This window comes from Strongylocentrotus purpuratus, unplaced genomic scaffold (genome assembly GCF_000002235.5).
Source record: "Strongylocentrotus purpuratus isolate Spur 01 unplaced genomic scaffold, Spur_5.0 spur5_scaffold_8, whole genome shotgun sequence".
NCBI lineage: Eukaryota > Metazoa > Echinodermata > Echinoidea > Camarodonta > Strongylocentrotidae > Strongylocentrotus > Strongylocentrotus purpuratus.
This window is the reverse complement of record NW_022145614.1, coordinates 14,504-33,498: the sequence shown is the minus strand read 5'-3', so window position 1 is coordinate 33,498 and position 18,995 is coordinate 14,504. Positions and strand designations below refer to the sequence as shown.

At 35.4% G+C, this 18,995-nt stretch overlaps 1 protein-coding gene across 1 annotated transcript in view; it reads left to right on the top strand.

Moving 5' to 3' along the window:
- The window catches only part of LOC105441386 (alpha-1,3-mannosyl-glycoprotein 4-beta-N-acetylglucosaminyltransferase B-like), a 37,488-nt gene extending 24,663 nt beyond the window's left edge, over window positions 1-12,825 (top strand). The window contains exon 5 of the mRNA XM_030975127.1: window positions 11,534-12,825. Coding sequence (XP_030830987.1) covers window positions 11,534-12,282 — 749 coding nt within the window. The 3' untranslated portion in view covers window positions 12,283-12,825. The remainder of the gene's footprint in view (window positions 1-11,533) is intronic.
- Window positions 12,826-18,995: the final 6,170 nt, after the last annotated feature.

The following is an 18,995-nucleotide window of genomic DNA, read 5'->3' as shown; positions in this document are numbered from 1 at the left end:
GTTTACATTTTGAAATACCCAACACTTCATGACACAGGAGAAGTCCAGGGATGGGAGAGCAGACCTCAGCAAGGGTATCTAGAACTTTTGTATGGTCAGGATGGGAGTGTGTATATAGTGTGAATGTGAGTGTTTATGAGAATTTGTTTGTTTGTTTATTTTATTTTAGCACGGTGGCATACTTCAGCCAGTGGCTGTTCTTTAGCATGGCCGTGCATATTACAAGCAATCACAATTTTACAAAGAAACATACACTATGGATTTACATGATTTACATACAACGTTAAATACACCTCCTCGCTCAAGCTATTTTCGTCCTACACCAGTCCCCCGAATGTCCATAATAATGGGACTTAGCAGTGGCGAATATGGGGATGCAAGGGGCACGTTCTTATGGCAGCCTTTGCAGAGACACAAAAATGCGCAAATGGTGGGGGAGCCATAGGCTCGAGTTTCCTCCCTCGTGTAAAGGCTCCCCTGTCTCATTCGTTGTGATAGGCTATAGGGTAATATTTCATTTTTACGCCCTACGGTAATTTTCCTGGTGATCTATAGTTTTGTATTAGACCCCCTTGTACATTCAGGGGCGCACTTGAAACACTCGGGTGCTTGTTTCCTTAAACCCCAACAAATTTGACCGATTACATAGTCTAAAAAATTGTTATTTTTTGGCAATCAATAAATTGGAATCAATAAATTCTCCAAATGCTCAAAATGGCCTGAGACGTATGCAAAAAAATTTTGGGATGATTTAGAGCATTTTAAATTTTTGCGCGCACGTAAACGCGCGGATGAACGCGCACGCGCGCATTTGCGCACGTTTATTGGCCTGAAATTGACCGGACGGATATTGATCTTAATCGTGGTAAATATGAATGAAAAATTTCTTTCCGTTATGAAGATATGATCATAAGTTGATTTTCACAAAATGGCGCCTGGATGACGTCACGATGACCTTGACTCTCTGAAAAGTCACACAGTTCTAAGTTAGACTAATATCTATCATCATGGCAAGTTTAATGATAATGGCTTAATTCAGTCTTGAGATATCCTGCGAACAAATTCGAGGAAGAAGAAAAAGAAAAATCTTGACGAAATCAATAGGTGATACGTAGACTTCGTACGTATCACCTAACTAGACTTTAATTCGTCACTTTGACGATTTAGGTGATACGTAGCTATTTTTATATCATGAAAGTGTGCTGATAATGATCTAATGATAATATTCATTAAATCGATAATGACGATATTTGATTTGATTTGATTTGATTTGATTTATTGGTTTCTGCATCTTTTTTCTTTTTTTAATCATACATTTTCATGAACATAATATGGTTTGATACAATATTTAATGTGTATATAATTTTAAACAGATAATAAACGAATTTAAGCAAATATATTGAATGCATAATTTTTTGGTTTTAAATGACGATGACCATGATTAAAAGTGGTATAGCGCCCCCTTTAGGTATTTGATAGAGAATTGTTATATGATTAATCTATTAATTTACTAAACAAGCTAAAATTTTCGCCTGATTGCAGAGCCTACCAATCATTGAACTGATATTTCGACGCACTACATACGCAACATAATGAAGTCTAGACTGGAATGTAGTATCAATCACCTTCCATAGGCATAACGCGCATATTAAGCAAAAATCTGACATGTGTCGCCTGTAATCACAATTTTCACTAAAATGACGTCATCAAAATGAATAAATATTTGTAGTGATCTTGTGGAGAATTGTCTCAGCTACAACGTATCAAAATTTAGAAGAAAATTGATCAATATTTACAGAGATACATTCGATTTCCCATAAATATGCTGACGTCATAATGTGCGTATTCGTATTTTGACTTCCAAGGCTATTATAATGACGTCACGATGTACTTAATGGCCGAATAAGACATGAAATCATATCTCCTACTCATACTCTATCCAAATATGAAAAAAATAATGGGGAGTCTCTAGGCATCCCAAAGAGCTATAATGGACTTTTTATAGGCATGTTTTTGCCAATATATGCTATGTATTACAAAACACGCGCATACGCCTTGAACAGACACTCATTCCGTTATTAATAGTGATAAAGAGATAAACATTGTATCAAATTGTTCAGACAAATATAAGGAATATCCTGTCAAAAAGAATTGACGGGTAATTATTTTGCATTCGGCTGTGACGGACGAAAACGCGCGAAAATGCGCGTTTGCGCGATTTTTTATGAAATGCATATAATGGCATGAAACGTATGCAAAATGAATTTAAGATGATTTGGAGCAATTAAAAAATTTGCGCGCGCATTGACGCGCGTACATACGCGCATTCGCGCATTTCTTAAACTGATATTGATTGGACGGATATTGACCTTGATCATGATAAATATGAATGAGGAAAGACTTTCTGTTATGAAGATATGATCATGAGTTGATTTTCTATATATATCTATCATCATTACAAGTTTCATGATAATAGCTTAATTCATTCTTGAGATATCTTGTGAACAAATTCGAGGAAGAATAATAAGAAAAACTAGACATTAATTCGTCACTTTGACGATTTAGGAGATACGTATGCTAATGATTTACATAATGAAGAACGCATTTTCGCGATGTCATATTGTTATATAAAATGCTTCTCCCATTATTATCTATCCATATGTCAAGTGTCTACTGTTTAGCCTTGATCATTATGGATGTATGGAAGATATATTGAGATAATTTGACCATTGACCCTAATTAACATAATGAGGCCTACACATACACATTACATATTCCGTGGTAAGAATGAAGTAAGCGAAGGAAAATGGAGGCAATGACAAACGAGAGCGACAGAGAGAGAGAGAGACAGAATATGGCCGGGTTCAAATTAAGTTTCCTTTAAATCAGACCCAGTACTGAGAATCTTTTCATGTGCCATGTTTTCGTTATTTGATGGCTTTTGACGCTACACAGAAATGCCGTCTTTTGTCACCAAATATTGTTCAAATAGCATTGTAGAGACGATGAATAACCTCTAACGCAAAGTCGTTAGCCATGAGAAAATCAATTTCTATCTCATTCTGCTAAATAACCCGAACAATAGAGTCAACCAAGTTGAATCAACTGTTAAACAAATTTATCATGAGTTCTGAAATTTCAATTTGTTACTGCACGTCATAATAGTATTAAAGAGCAGCAAAGGCGAACGATTGTCGCTAAAATTCAGAAATTGTTGCTTAGATTGCTTAAATTACCATGAGACATCAAGCTACATAGAACTATGATCGACACACATGATATTGTTTTGAAAACAGTCTGCAAAATTGGAGGTAGAATGAATAAGAGATAATGTGCTCATGTAAACAAGTGCATTATGTCATTATGTTAATCCCCTAGTTCTAAAATCATGATTGTATTCTCTATTTATTTCTCCTATATAATTTATTTCAATTTAAAATAGAAATTCTAATGTTCCTTCTTTGGCTTGATAATATTTCAGCAACGAATTGACAGTTTTGGTAGACATCTTGGATGTATCATAGCAATAAATTCTTGGCACATGACGTATTGTGTATACGATAATAATGATAAGAAGAAGAAGAAGCATACAAATAACTATAAGAATAATAAAAATAACACATACTTACTATAATAACGATTATTATTACGATATTTACTATAATAATAAATATAACAATGATAATAATAATGATTATTATGATACTGCTGCTATTACTACTACTACAACTACAACTACTAAGAAGAAGTAAATGAAGAAAAAGGGGTAGGAGAAGAATCATTTCAGCGATATTAGTGAGTATATTCTCAATGATTGAGGCATACACGTGCATACACATTACATATTCCGTGGTAAGACTGAAGGAAACGAGGGAAAATGAAGGCAATGACAAACGAGAGCGACAGAGAGAGAGAGAGGGAGAGACAGAATATGGCCGGGTTCAAATTAAGTTTTCTTTAAATCAGACCCAGTACTGAGAATCTTTTTATGTGCCATGTTTTCGTTATTTGATGGCTTTTGACGCTACATAGAAATGCCGTCTTTTTTCACCAAATATTGTTCAAATAGCATTGTAGAGACGATGAATAACTACTAACGCAAAGTCATTAGCCATGAGAATATCAATTTCTATCTCGTTCTGCTAAATAACCCGAACAATAGAATCAACTAAGTGGAATCAACTGTTAAACGAATTTATCATGAGTTCTGAAATTTCAATTTGTTATTGCACGTCATAATAGTATTAAAGTAGATATTCATTGATTTTAAAAACTAACTTTATTTTCATTATTGCAAAGTTGAAGCTTTGATTCGACAAGGTTATCAAAATTCAATGCTTGGACACATTCGAAGTAATGATTATTATAAATTACAAAACGCTTAAATACAGCCCCGGCATAGCACCTGAAGAGCTCTCCGAACGCTGCTGAGATGTGTGAGATCACAGTATGGACATGATTTGCACAAGCAGACGATGTCCCATGACATCTCACACATTTTCAGTGCCTGTGTTTTTATCTTCTCTTGAGTTCTTTCTGTTACTTCACTACCGTCAGGCTAAATGTATAATCTATTGCCTCACTCTAAACCCCGCGCATGGTTTATTTTGATGACAAATGCAGCGATACAAAAATAAAGGAATCTGTCGCTTTTAAGCAAAATAAGACGCCATTGTATATTCAGCTGCACACTACGCGGTATGTTCGGCGTTTCAAGAGGGAACAAATGCCGTCCTTAATATCATTCCGGGGGGTTTTCAATTTGAAAGTCTGGTTTCTTTGATTGTTAATTAACCCCTATCCACGTGTATTTACAAGCAAAATATTTTAGTTATCAGAATCGGGTCATATCCCTTTTGAATGGTTTGACATGCCATTACATTTATATACACTAAACTCATTATAATTTGACAAATAATAGCTTTGCAATTATGTTCATTCTTTACGGGATGTCGTCTGTTTGGGCAGTATTGGTCCATATAGTGACGTCATTAAAACATCGTTATTTTTCCGGCGAATCTCTCGCATATTCCAGCTGCTATGGGGGTGGTTGTATTTGTATTTTTATAAATCACCCGATATGTAGTTGACCTAAAACTTGTACGATGGCCATCTGTTAGCTTACCAGTTTCTAGTGATACATTTAGTTGACATATTTGTGATTTTCTTTGAATTTCACCTTTAAAGAGCAGCAAAGGCGAACGATTGTCGCTAAAATTCAGAAATTGTTGCTTAGATTGCTTAAATTACCATGAGGCATCAAGCTACATAAAACTATGATCGACAAACATGATATTGTTTTGAAAACAGTCTGAAAAATTGGAGGTAGAATGAATAAGAGATAATGTGGTCATGTAAACAAGTGCTTTATGTCCATGTTAATCCCCTTGTTCCAAAATCATGATTGTATTCTCTATTTATTTCTCCTATATAATTTATTTCAATTTAAAGTAGAAATTCTAATGTTTCTTCTTTTGGCTTGATTATTTCAGCAACGAATTGACAGTTTTGGTAGACATCTTGGATGTATCATAGCAATACATTCTTGGCACATGACGTATTGTGTATACGATAATTATGATCAGAAGAAAAAGCGTACAAGTAACTATAAGAATGATAACCAAAAAAAAGCTTTATAATAATGATTTTAATTATGATATTTACTATAATTATAAATATAACAATGATTATTATGATACTGCTGCTATTACTACTCCAACTACTGCAACTAGGAAGTAGAAGATGAAGAAGAACGGGGAGGAGGAGAATCGTTTCAGCGAAATTAGTGGTTATATTCTCTATATATGATTGAGGCATACACTCAAATTTAAATCATAATCAAACAGGCATCTGAAGTTTTTAGATGCTTACTATTTGCTTCATGTTGTTGAGAATCGTCCCCGGCTGGATCGCACCCTGCTTCCCTAAATCAACAAACAAACTTTGAGAAAAGATTTTTGTTGATGATAGTTGAAGACTTCAATGACCTTGATGTTAGTGTATTTGCGAGGCATCTCGGTTTGTCACAGATTGTTAAGCAATATACTAGCAATAATCACACCTTAGACATGATTTGTACTGATCATCCCGAGCAGTTTAACGAGCCTTTTATAAAAGCTCCTGTAGCTAATTCGGATCATGCACCTGTGTTGACGTCTTGATCGTCTCCTAACGTCATTAAAAATTACAGACGCCCTCTACGGGACTCTAACAAAAGAGCATTTGGACAATGGATAACATCTTACACATTCGATTGGCTACATCATATAAAAAGCACTGATGAAATGGGTAATAATCTTCATGAGGTGCTCAACAAAGCCTACTATAAAAACTTTCCAATCGTTATCTCGAAACGAAAAATATCAGATAAACCTTGGATCACAGCTCGAATTCTATCTTGGATACGACAGTGGGCATTTGATAGCAGGGATCAAGTTGAGTTTCGCGCCGTTCGGAATCTAGCTCAGAGAGAGATAGCAAAGAGAGAGACAACGTATTATATCCTCGACAGGTTCACAGATTAAAGCAGACCGAATCATTTCAGAAGCATCGTCAAATCCGAAACATGGCTGGGGTCTCCAAACCATCATTTAGCCTACAACCATGCCTTGGAAACAATGAGTCACAAAAGGCTACTAGGATTAACGACCATTTCTCTGATGTCTGTAGTCAACTCCCGACATTCGACCCTGCATCTCTGCCGTCCTACCTCCAAGATCCTCTTCGGCACCACCTACCATCTATGCTCATGAGGTTGACAATATCTTGCGACGTCTGAATGCGTCTGAGGCCACCTTGTCCAGTGATATCCCGGTATTGCGTTGCAACTTTCTAAGCCCCTGTCGGTATTATCCTTCGCATGGGTATTTATCCTTCTAGCTGGAAAAGAGCTGTGATTACCCCTATCCCAAAGAAACTGCAAATTACACAACTATCGAATCTAAGACCGATATCCTTCACGGGTATCTTTTCACGAGTGATGGAGACCTTCATCTCTAAGTTCCCCGTTATAGATCAAAAGCAATTTAGAAATGTCGCTGATACATTTACTTTGCACTACCTTTTTAGTCTCTTGAATCCTATCTTCAAGGATCTCGACAAGCCGGGTCGGTGGACAGCTTTGAGTGCAATGTTTAACGTCGTTGTTAAAAAAAGTTAATCGATTATGGTCTTCAACCTGCCCTGAAACTGGTCATTTGTAGTTTTTTATACCAAAAAGTTTAATACCAAAATATCAAATGCAAAAAAAGTATGAATAAATAAATAAATAAAACGATATCCAGTGACCTGAGTATAACATCCGGTGTTCTTCAGGTTACGAAACTGGGCCCCGTGCTCTTTCTTGCTATCATAAACGACGCCTAAGTCGAAAACAAATACAGGTGGAAATATGTTGATGACCGGAGCATAGCAGAATTCCGCCGATCAAGAGAGCCCTCCGTATTCCAAGATCAATTTGACCAGCTCGTCAAGTGATGCGATACTGTAATGACATGAGGCTCATTCCTTCAAAGAGTTGTGTCATGAATATATCATTCCTGAAACAAACAGCGTTTCCAGCACTTCAAATAGCTTATAGCAGATTGGATGTGGTTAACAAATTTGACATTATTAGGTGTCACTCTTCAATCTGATCTAAATTGGGATACCAATGTTTTGACGAAGGTTTCAAAGGCTAGCAGACGTCTCTTTATTCTGTGTTGACTAAAAAAATGTAAAATCCCGACCTTCTGATTTGATAGCAATTTATGCAATGCATATCATCCCTTACTGCTCGACAATCCGATGACATCGAAATGGTCCAGAAACGTGTGTGTCCGATTGATTTCGGCGGATACGATTCCTATCATGGAGCCTTGGACCAGTTTGGTCGTGGTCCTCTTTGGGACCGTCGTGTGAGTCTCCTATTCACCTTTCCACATACCCCTGTTACACATACGTCTGTTAGTGGACTGAGGCCGGCGCCGGAGGCGGCTCGACGTACGTGTAAAACCCAGTCCACCTCTGGATGTGGTTTGAGGCCGGCCCAATTCCGGACTCAGTCCCGCAATCAGTAGGTGTAACACCAAAGTGGACTCGGGGCCGGCTTAAGTTATAAGCGGAAGTGACGTGACCTGTCATCATATATCAACATAATACATCGGGCGCGCTTTGCCAACTTTTTTTTATGTTATTCATTGTTCTTATCATTCTATCACTTTCTCTTTCTGTCTTTCCTTGTGTTAATCTTTGTTTCTTCCTTCTGTCACCTTCTCTTATGTTACTCTTTGTCTTTATCAATATCACTTTCTCTTTCTGTCTTCTGGAGTGCGCCCCAACGTCAGCTCGTGAAAAGGAGACGTGAGGCCGGCCTATGTGTAGACACAAAATTGCGGGCCCGAGATTATGTGTAACAGGGGTTCGATGATCTCGAGGCGGCTTCAAGTTGCAGGTGTGAGGCCGCCTCCGGGGCCGGCTTTAAAAGCCGACGCATGTGTAACAGGGGTCATAGGCTCCTGACGTCAAGTCGCTGCCGTGACTTCCTTCTTGAACCCCGACGATCTCTACACTCTTAACCCGTTACTTACGAGAACCGGGTGGGCCCTGTACAAAGTGTATAGGAATTTTCGATATCTTGTCGTGAATGGGTTGACTTATTCATCAACCAAGATGCAGAACCACTAGGTAGTATCAGTAATGTCAGTCAATATTGTTCCACTTGTGCATTTGCAATTTGTCACATTATTAAATTTATTATCAATTAATGTCACACTATTACTTCTAATACGAGTTGGGATAGTAATCAAATTATATGAAGCCCAATTGAGGCATTTATATTTACAAATTTACTAGCGTCAGAATTAATCACTTGGGCATTATGAAATTAAAGAAGATCTACATTAAAATCACCGGCTATAACAACATTTCCGTGCGATAAAGTACCAAGTGCATCATTACAAATCTGTAAAAATTCTCAATGATAGAGTTAGGTTTTCTAAAAACAACACCCATTGTATATTTAAAGATTAGTACAAACACAAAGTCTACAAATAAATATTTAGAAATAGAATCGTCATAAAATTCAAATGAATCATTGAGAATAGTACATATAATATCTTCTTTTACAAATAATGCAACACCACCTCCCCTACCGCTTACTATATCTGAATGTATAAAAGTAAAACCATCTTAATGAAAAGGAACATTAGAGGTACCACAAATCCAAGTTTCTGGTCTAACAATAAGAGAGAATTTTAATGTAAGTGCATACAAAAAAAAAGTGTGAATATTTTCAAAGTTTAAAGAGAGACTACGGGCATTAAAATGTGTATAAACACTAAGCTTAAGTTTTATCATATCGTATATTTGAATTATATTCAGTGGGGGGGGGGGGGGGGGGGGATAAAACCCCTACCCCCTCGTAGATACGCCCCTGGCGGGAGTGAGACAAGAGCAATCATCATACGAGTCTAAAATCATATATCGGGATCAACATCTGTTAAAGATAAACTTGAGTTCTAGTAAAAAAAAGAAAATGAATTCTCACAGAATCAAACGAAACTTACGCATAATGTTCAAGATTACAAATAAATGTCATTTGCCAAACAATTTTGGTAGAAAATGTGTACTGCATAGAACGATAAGGAAATCAAGGAAAGTAGGCTCGACACCATTTGTGTAGTCCCATATACATCTTTTTGTGTACAGTGCTTGTTACTTTACCTCGACTGGGCCAAATTTATTATGATTTTGATAACTCCAGAACCTTGCAGTACACACTAATACTTAAATGCTACATGATCAGCTTTTTCTGATCCATTCCGCATCTTTTCTTTCAAAATGCAATCATGACCAGAACACAACTTTATCTTAAAGGGATAAGGGGTTAACTTTTAATAGCAAACAAAAACAACTGATTTGTTTTTCTTCTATTTTTTTTCTCTCTTTTCGTTTTCTTTTTCTAAATTAGGGCTTGTTTGGATTTCTCGCCTTCTAACCTTGTTGTATATATAAGGCGGTGTCACACAGAAAATCCCGACCCATCTTGATTAAACCAGATTTTAGAAATCTATTTTTTCATTTACGTCGGTGACAGACTGGTGACAGACAGGCTACGAAATATCCGGATAACTAAAATCCGGATTTTTGATGGGCCATTGCGCATTCGCCGTTAAGGTAGATATAAGCATTGTGACATCACACGTTCAATCAAAAGTAATGCGCAATGACAATGACAATGACAATTTATGACAATGATAATTTATTCTCATGACACCAACATTGGGGTATTGGAGAAGTTTACAATCAGTTGAATTTGTCAATTTAACACTGTAACATATACAATACAAATATAATTAATGTTAATCAATAAAAATAACACTATCGACAATAGTGAGAAAAACTATGATGATAATGATAATAACAATATTCCAATACTCCAAGGGAAATGAGGCTATGCACGCTGTGCAATTTGCAATCACTTGGGGATGAGTTTCATTACTTGTTTGTATGCCCTACATTCGTTCAGACAGAAAATTGTTCATCGATAAATATTTTATTGAAAGACCAAACACACTGAAAATGGATCAGCTTTTTAACTCCAATAATGTACAAACACGTTTAAACTTAGTAAAATTCTGTCGAAAAATAATGCTTCGTTTTCATTAATTTAAGTATGTGCAAAAAACATGTTATGAGTTCAATATTAACTTTATGTTTCTCTTCTTTGTCTTATATCAATTTATTAAATTGATGTCAAGAATATTTCCAGTAATTCATTAATTCAAATATCAATTTACTGGTGCCAGTAAATTTCTTTTTCAATAGCTTGCATTAATTTCGTAATTAATTATCGTTTTAATTAATATTATCGTTTTGTTTTTGATTATTAATACAGGGCGTACTTGGAAAGCAGTTTTGTTAAACTGAATGTACCTACCCTCTATTTTAAATAAAACTTGAATAAATAAATAAATAAATAAATAAATATTATTATTATCATCATCAATATTGTTATTATATTTATCATCATAATTGTTATCACTATTGTCGTAAGTGTTATTTAGTATTGCTTAACATTAATTCTATTTGTATTGTTTATTTTACAGTGTTAAATTGACAAATTCAAACTGATTGTAAACTTCTCCAATACCCCAATGTGGGTGACATGAGAATAAATTGTCATTTTCATTGGCATTGATAGCGCGTTAAAAATCATATGCCATCCAATCATTAAATCAAACGTTGACCTTACACTGACCTTTAAAGGGACTATTTCAACGTTGGTGTCAGACAGAAAAAATTCTTTGAAAATCTTTTCAAGGGCGAATTTTCTTGCTTCGTTAGAGGATTTTTAATGAGATAATTGAAGACAAACTGTCAGATTGCAATTCATAGGATAACTAAAATCCAGATTTTTGGCCTCTGTGTGACACCGCCTTATTAAAAAAAAAAAACCCAAACTATATTGAATTATTTATAATGTATGTGGGGTGTATTCATTCACTTCCTAAATCATTTTGTAATATATAATGTTTTATTATTTTGTTTTCAGATTTTTTGACGATAGGCTTACCTACAGTCCTTAGGGAAACGGATAACTATCTGTCTCAAACGCTGGATTCTCTAATTCTAAATTCATCTCCTGAGGAACGCTCTGCTGCCATTCTCCTCATCTTCCTTGCTGACTTTGAGGACGAGAAGCGCTCCATATTAAGGGATATGATAAAAGACAAATACCTTCCATATCTAGAAAGTGGATTCATCCAAGTCATCCAGGCCCCGGCGTCCTTTTACCCTTCCCTAAAAAATCTCAAGTCCAATTATGGAGATTCAGAGACCAGAGTCCGCTGGCGCTCAAAACAATGTGTTGACATTGCTTACACTTTCATTTACGGCAGTGGTCTTTCAGAGTACTACCTCCACATGGAAGACGACGTTATTACGGTAAAAGGATACATTACAGCTATTCGCACGTATATTCGGGAAAAGAGCAACGTTAAATGGGTGATACTGGAATTCGCTAGCTTGGGTACCTTTGGACAACTGTTGCGTGCATACGACTTGGATAGGCTTGCACAGTTTATCTTGTTTTTCTATCAGGATCAACCCGTCGATTGGCTTTTCAGTAAGTTCAAAGATTTGAATGCTCAGCAAAAGAAGTACATTAGAAAACCTTCTATCTTTCAGCACAAAGGTATTCAGTCGTCCCTCAAAGGAAAGAACATGGCGCATTGGGTGGATAAAACCTTTATTGACACCAATAAAGCATCAGGAAAAAACCAATCATCAGGAAAAGTGTAAAGCAAAATGATGGCATTTGAGAAATACTTGTCTCAGATGTCTTCAGCGAAAAAAAGAGAGAAATAGCTTCTTTTGGGCGAAAATAACTAAAAAAAGACGATATCTAGGTTCTCGTCATTGACTTGTCCACAGCCTGGAGTGTTTTCGTGTCATGCAAACAATCAGCTGAGAAAATATCACACCCTCAGTGCTATACTGGTGATAGTAGTCCTTGCCTCTCATTCTGTATACCGGTATCAGTCCAGACAAATTTGCTACTCTCCTATAATTCATTCGGAGAAATTAACTCCGCCCACAAGGCTACACTTTCGATGTATGCTGATTTGACAAGTAACTTGACACTCAGTTAATAAAGCATTACGTAATTTTTCCGGTGCCGTTACGAAAATACTATTCTCAATATAAGGATACCATAATGAGTACTCAATTGCATGCTAACAAGAAAATGGTTTCAATTCAGGAATTGTTTACTTCAAACAATTTTTTTCTGTATTTGTTTTTCTTCCATGAATATGGGAAATAAATTTTTGTTAACTCAACAGTTCAACAATATTTGTATTTTGAAAAGCCAATTTTATTTATGTTATAAATGTAAATTACCTTGAATATATTTTGTTAATTTGTTTCAAATGAAAATCAATAAAATCCCTGTGGAGGGAAAAATATGGGGGATTTTTAAAATTATGCTTATGATTATAACTATTAATATTATCATTATAACTATCACTATCATCATCACAATCATCATCATCCTTACTATTCTTATCATTTAGAATATTTATTTCATTATATTAGCCCTATAATAATTATTATATACATTTATCATTATCATTGATATTATTATCATTATTATTATAAGTAGTAGTAGTAGTAGAAGTAACATGAGTAGGATTAGTATCATAATAATTGATTATAATTAAATTACCGTAGATGGCCTATACAATGCACTTTATAAAGTGGTTGTTCATATATGAATTCAAATGAATATTTTGTTGTTATATTGAAGCCGGGATGGTTGCTGAGAAGAATGTAACGTAGAACAACGAATATTATGTAGCAATAAGTAAAACGAACGTTGAGTATATGTGGTGTACACGAGTGAGTGGTTCACTATAAAGCAATAGAAATAGAATTATAATGAATGTATGATCAACATTCAATAATGTGTCACACTTGAACACTGTGATTAATGCAACTCATTAAGCATTGATATTAATCTCTATGTCTTTTCCCGTAAATACAACTAATCTAGTTCGTATAAATGAAACCGAACATGACACAATATATATATATATATATATATAACACGTAATAATATAACTCAAACTAACTGAAATAAACTAAGCTACAGTTAAATCGGTATTAACTTTATTCTTGATTCTACTACTGTACACTAAATTATAGTGTGAAGATGCCTCTAGTCTGAGGTGCGCGTGCCAATCCCAACGGCATCCAAAGACCCTGTACTTGTTGTTATTATATTTTGGGTCAACATAGCATCATGTGACCTAACATAACATTGCTATAATGCAACCGTGACGTCATCCATGGTATAGTGCACTATACCATGGCACTATACCATGGATGACGTCATGTATATGCGATCGATCAAGATCAGTGTGCTATCGGTCTCGGTCATCCGCGCTGCTCTCACTGCACTCTACACTTTTTCAGTGACAGTTAACATTATTATTATTATCAGCATCGAACATTATTTTTTTTATAAAGTTTGGTTTGAAAAATGTAAAACAAATATATCATGCACTATTTCAAGCCACTAGTGAAGTTATGGATTCCTCGGCGACAGAAAAAACACTATTTTCTTCGGGGCTATGCCCCTCAGAAAATAGTGCTATTCCTGCCACCTCGATCCATAATTTCAACTAGAGCCTCTCAGTGCATGGTATATTTGTTTACTATACACGATTAAGATAGTTTGGAATTTGTAAAATGTAGCAATTTGGGGGAAACTGGTCTTCGTCATCTCGTATTGAGGTTGTTACACCCACAAATGTAATAACGCCCACAAATGTAATAACACCCACAAATGTAATAACACTTCACCCACAAATGTAATAATTTCACCCACAAATGTAATAACCACTTTATACCCACAAATGTAATAATTTTGAATCACCCACAAATGTAATAATGGCTTTACCCACAAATGTAATAAATTTGAAGGGATATTTTGTCGAATTTGTTCCAAAATAAAACCCTGTAATGAAGCATGGGTATAGCGCGCAGTCTTTACTCCAGACCCGGTTATTTCAAACATTTAAAAAATCTTCAAAACTAAGACCCCATAATCCTTTTCCTGTGGAATAACATGAGAATCAAGGATAGTCGTTCCTCCAGACACGGTTATTCAAAAGTAAAAAAAAAAAAAAAAAAAAAAAAAAAAAAAAAAAATTAACTAAGACCCCTGCATCTTCAAAACTAAGACCTGGTAATAAAGCATGGGTTTAGAGTGTAGTTTTTCTTCCAGACCCGGTTATTTCAAAACTTTTTAAAATTCTTCAAAACTAAGACCCCATCATCTTATTCCTGTGGAAGAACTGTTGTTGTTGTTGTTTTAATTTATAGGCGTTTTTCATTCAGAAGTGAATATTTACGCCTCTTCTCTCAGGATTTTTATTCCTTTAAAATTAGATTTACTTTTTTTGATATATAGATTTGGATAAATTGGATTTTTAAAAGCTAAACTTTTATTTAATGATGAAGAAATCAGTGGCTGGCGAGCAAAAGGCTTATCGGCTATATAGGACGCCCAAGGACCAACTCGGACACGGTACGTAGTGACAAGCTTCTCAACTCAGCCTAATGCTGAGCCTAGGCCCTCCGACGTCCACCAATATGTCTAGTCGTCTCCATCGTGTTTCTTCAAAATTTTGACCGAAAACCAAAAAATAAAAAAAAACAGATCATGATACATGAAGATTTTAAACGTTAATATAGACAGTTCTCTCTTCTAATTTTTTTTTTTTCCTTTTTTTTTTTTTTCTTTCTCACTTTTCTTCTTCATGTACATGTATACTCACTATAAAAAGCGAAACATATTGGGCTCAAATAATTATGTGCGGTGCAAGGTGGTTAGTAGGGGTACAGGTGTACCCTTTTAGATCTAACTACGAAGTTAACCAGAGCCTGTTGGTGATTAATATCTGTTGATTTTAGGAGTATTGGGATTAATTCTTCGTTTTCTATTCCAGATTCTGTTATAAGCATGGCTCTCTCTATAAGAAAGAGTGGGCACTTACATAAAAAATGTTTAACTGTTTCTTTTTGGTGCTCACAGTTTGGACAATGTCCTGTCTCATGTTGATTCAACTCAAAAAGATTATTATTTAAACCTAAGTTTCCCATTCTTAGGCGATGAAGAATAGTTTCATGATATCTGTTGTTCAGGTAACACACAAATGTTTTTGATACTAGAGTTTGCGTTTCCCGTAGGGGGGATGATGTTTCATTCCATCTTTTTTGCCATATCTCTATGTAGTATTTCTTTATAAAATAATTTGATTCTGCTCTGGTAAGAGCGTTGTTGATTTCTATATTTTTATTTAGTCCTGCTTTAGCAAACTTATCTGTTATCTCATTGTGTTGTAGACCACAATGACTGGGAATCCATTCGAAATAGACCTGGGTGCCCTTGTATTTTAGTTGACTACACAGGGTTAAAATTTCAAGAATGAAAGATTCGTCTTTACGAGATTCTATGGCCTGGAGTGAACTCAAAGAATCAGAAAAGATGACTGCCCCGGTGTAGAGTCCTGGGAGTTGTAATAGCCATGTCAGGGCAAGTACAATTGCGGCCATCTCTGCTCTATAAGACGATGTGTACTTAGCCAGTCTCTTAGATTGAGAAACATCATAATAAGGTACATGAAATGCAGCAGCAGCAGAGTCTTTATCTGGCGATCTTGATCCATCTGTATATATGTGTAAATAATTTGTCCATTTCGAATTTATCAATTCTAGGGCTGCTTGTTTTTGGGCAAAACAGATATCTGTTTTCGTTATTACCTCTTTTAGCTCTGATGACACATGGGGAGGGAGTATTTTCCAAAAGGGTGTGTTGAAAAAATACTTCATTGGATCTTCTAGTATGTAACTGAATTTTAATGTACAATCCTTGGTTCTACGTCCAAAAGCTAATCTAGAGTTAGTACCTCCAAGAATATTAAATTGCCAACAATCTTTCACATCTTCGTTCAGAGGGTGTTTGCGCATACTCTCGATTCGTTTTCTTAGTTTAATTGATAACATTTCTCGCCTTAAATCAAAAGGCATTTCGCCTAGTTCGACTTGCAGCGTTTTAAGGGATGTACCTTTCCGAGCGCCTGCACAAACAAATAACGATTGGTACTGAACTGAGTTCAACATATTTTTTGCGCTTGTCGTAGCCGAGTTGTATGCTTCGCAACCATAGTCGATAATTGATAGTATTAATGCTTTATATATCATCACTAGTTCTTTAGCATCTCCAGACCACTTGGCGTATGCTAGACTTTTGATAACATTAATCCTTCCTTTACATCTTTTACTAATATCTAATAAATGAGGTCTCCAAGTCATCCGTTTGTCAAATGTGACGCCGAGATACTCGTGCTCTTTATGTGGTGTCAACTTTTGACCTCTTATATATAACTCGTAATTATCATCATTTGTATTGTTCGAAAATAAGATAGGAGTCGTTTTCTCTACCGACATAATAAGTCCAAATGGATTGAGCCATGAGTTCAAGGAGTTTAGATATTGTTGTATGTTCTGGATATTTTGTTTTACATCATGGCCTGATTCCCAAATTACGATGTCGTCTGCATAAATCAAGCTATGTATATCTGGTCTCAAAGGTATGTCACTTATCATTATATTAAAAAGGAGGGAGCTCAAAATGCTGCCCTGGGGTAAACCGTTTTCAGGATGCGTAATTGCCGATTTGGCATTACCTATTTGCACTTGAAAGGTACGGTTCAACAAGTAGTTTCTCAAAAAAATCAATATGTTTCCTTGGAGACCAATTCTACGTAACTTGACGATTAATCCTTTCGTCCAGAGAGTATCATAGGCTTTGGCCAGATCAATAAATACGACTATGGTTTTCATACCCACAAATAGATATTTCTGAATTTCATTTTCTAAATGTACTAAGTTATCTATTGAGCTTCTCTTTTTTCTAAAACCATGTTGTATACTACTCAAAATTTCGTTTTTCTCTATGTACCATTCTAATCTCTCCTTTACCATACTTTCTAATATCTTGATAAAGCAAGGTAATAATGAGATAGGTCGGTAGGATGTTAGTTGGGAGGAGTCTTTATTTGGTTTTAATATTGGTATCAACATTGCATGTTTGCATTGTTCCGGAATCGTCCCAGAAGACCATATTCTGTTATAAAGACAGAGTAATGTTTTCCTAGCCCTTGTTGGAAGGTTTTGAAACACAGTATATATCAAGCCATCTTCACCAGGGGCTGATGTCTTTTTTATATTAAGTACTTTTTCGAGTTCCATCATAGTAAAAGGTTCATTGATAACTGAATCATGTTCTCCTTTATAATCAATAGTTTTATATTCATCTAGCAGTTCTTTATTTCCCTTTTTTGTTTTACTACTGATCTTCAGAAAATGCTTTCCAAATTCGTTAGCTTTTTCTTGATCATCTATAATTACTTTAGATTCTACTTTAAGTGCTGATATCTTAGAATGAGTTTTATTTGGATTACCCTTCAGACAACGAATCAAATTCCATAGTTCTGAGATTGAAGTGAACCTGTTCAGTTTTGAAGTGTAATCCAGCCAAAACATTCGTTTTGTCTGTCTAATAATCCTTTGGGCTTCGGCCTTCTTTTGTTTGTATAATTTTAGATTTTCATCATTCCATACTCTCAATAACCTATTTTTATATTCGTTCCGTTCCTTAATCTTTATTTTGCATTTTTCTGTCCACCATGGGACGGGGTTGAATCTCGCATTCTTGTTTTTATTTCTTTTGGGTACAGTGTGTAATTCATTTAAGATATTATTTAGAGATTCCATGAAGTTTCCGTAAAAAGTTTTGACATCTGCGTCTAGCAGCGAGTCAGTGTCCATTCGTTGATCGCACAGTTTATTGAATTCGTGCCAATCTATCTTCTTGAATGACCGTTTTAGAGTTAGGTCATCTTTCGTACAATCTGATTTAGGAGTTTTTTTGTCGATTTCAATATATATTGGAAAATGGTCACTTCCGAATTTGTTTGATAGCACTTTCCAGCTAGTGGAACTGGCTAGAGCGGGAGTTGCTAATGATAAATCTAAACATGAGGTTTCGCCAGTAGTTGGGTTTAGGCGAGTACCCGAGCCATCATTTAGGAAGACTAAATTGTGTTTCAGTAAATATTCCTCAATCACTTTTCCATTTTTATCTGTATTTTTACTGCCCCATTGAACATTATGAGAGTTAAAGTCTCCCAATATTAACATTCTACGTTTATTCTTTATTTCCTTTATCAAGAAATCTAGTTTATTCATAATTATGTCTTCACATGGATTATAGTAATTTATCACGGTTATGGATGTGTTGTCAAAATACAAATTAATCTGTTGCATTTCGATGTCAGTTTCTATGATTGGGTAATCATAATTTAAACTGTTGTGTACATATATGGCACATCCTCCACCGCGCCTTGTTTTCCTGCTTTTAGCAAAACATTTGTAATTAGCGATTT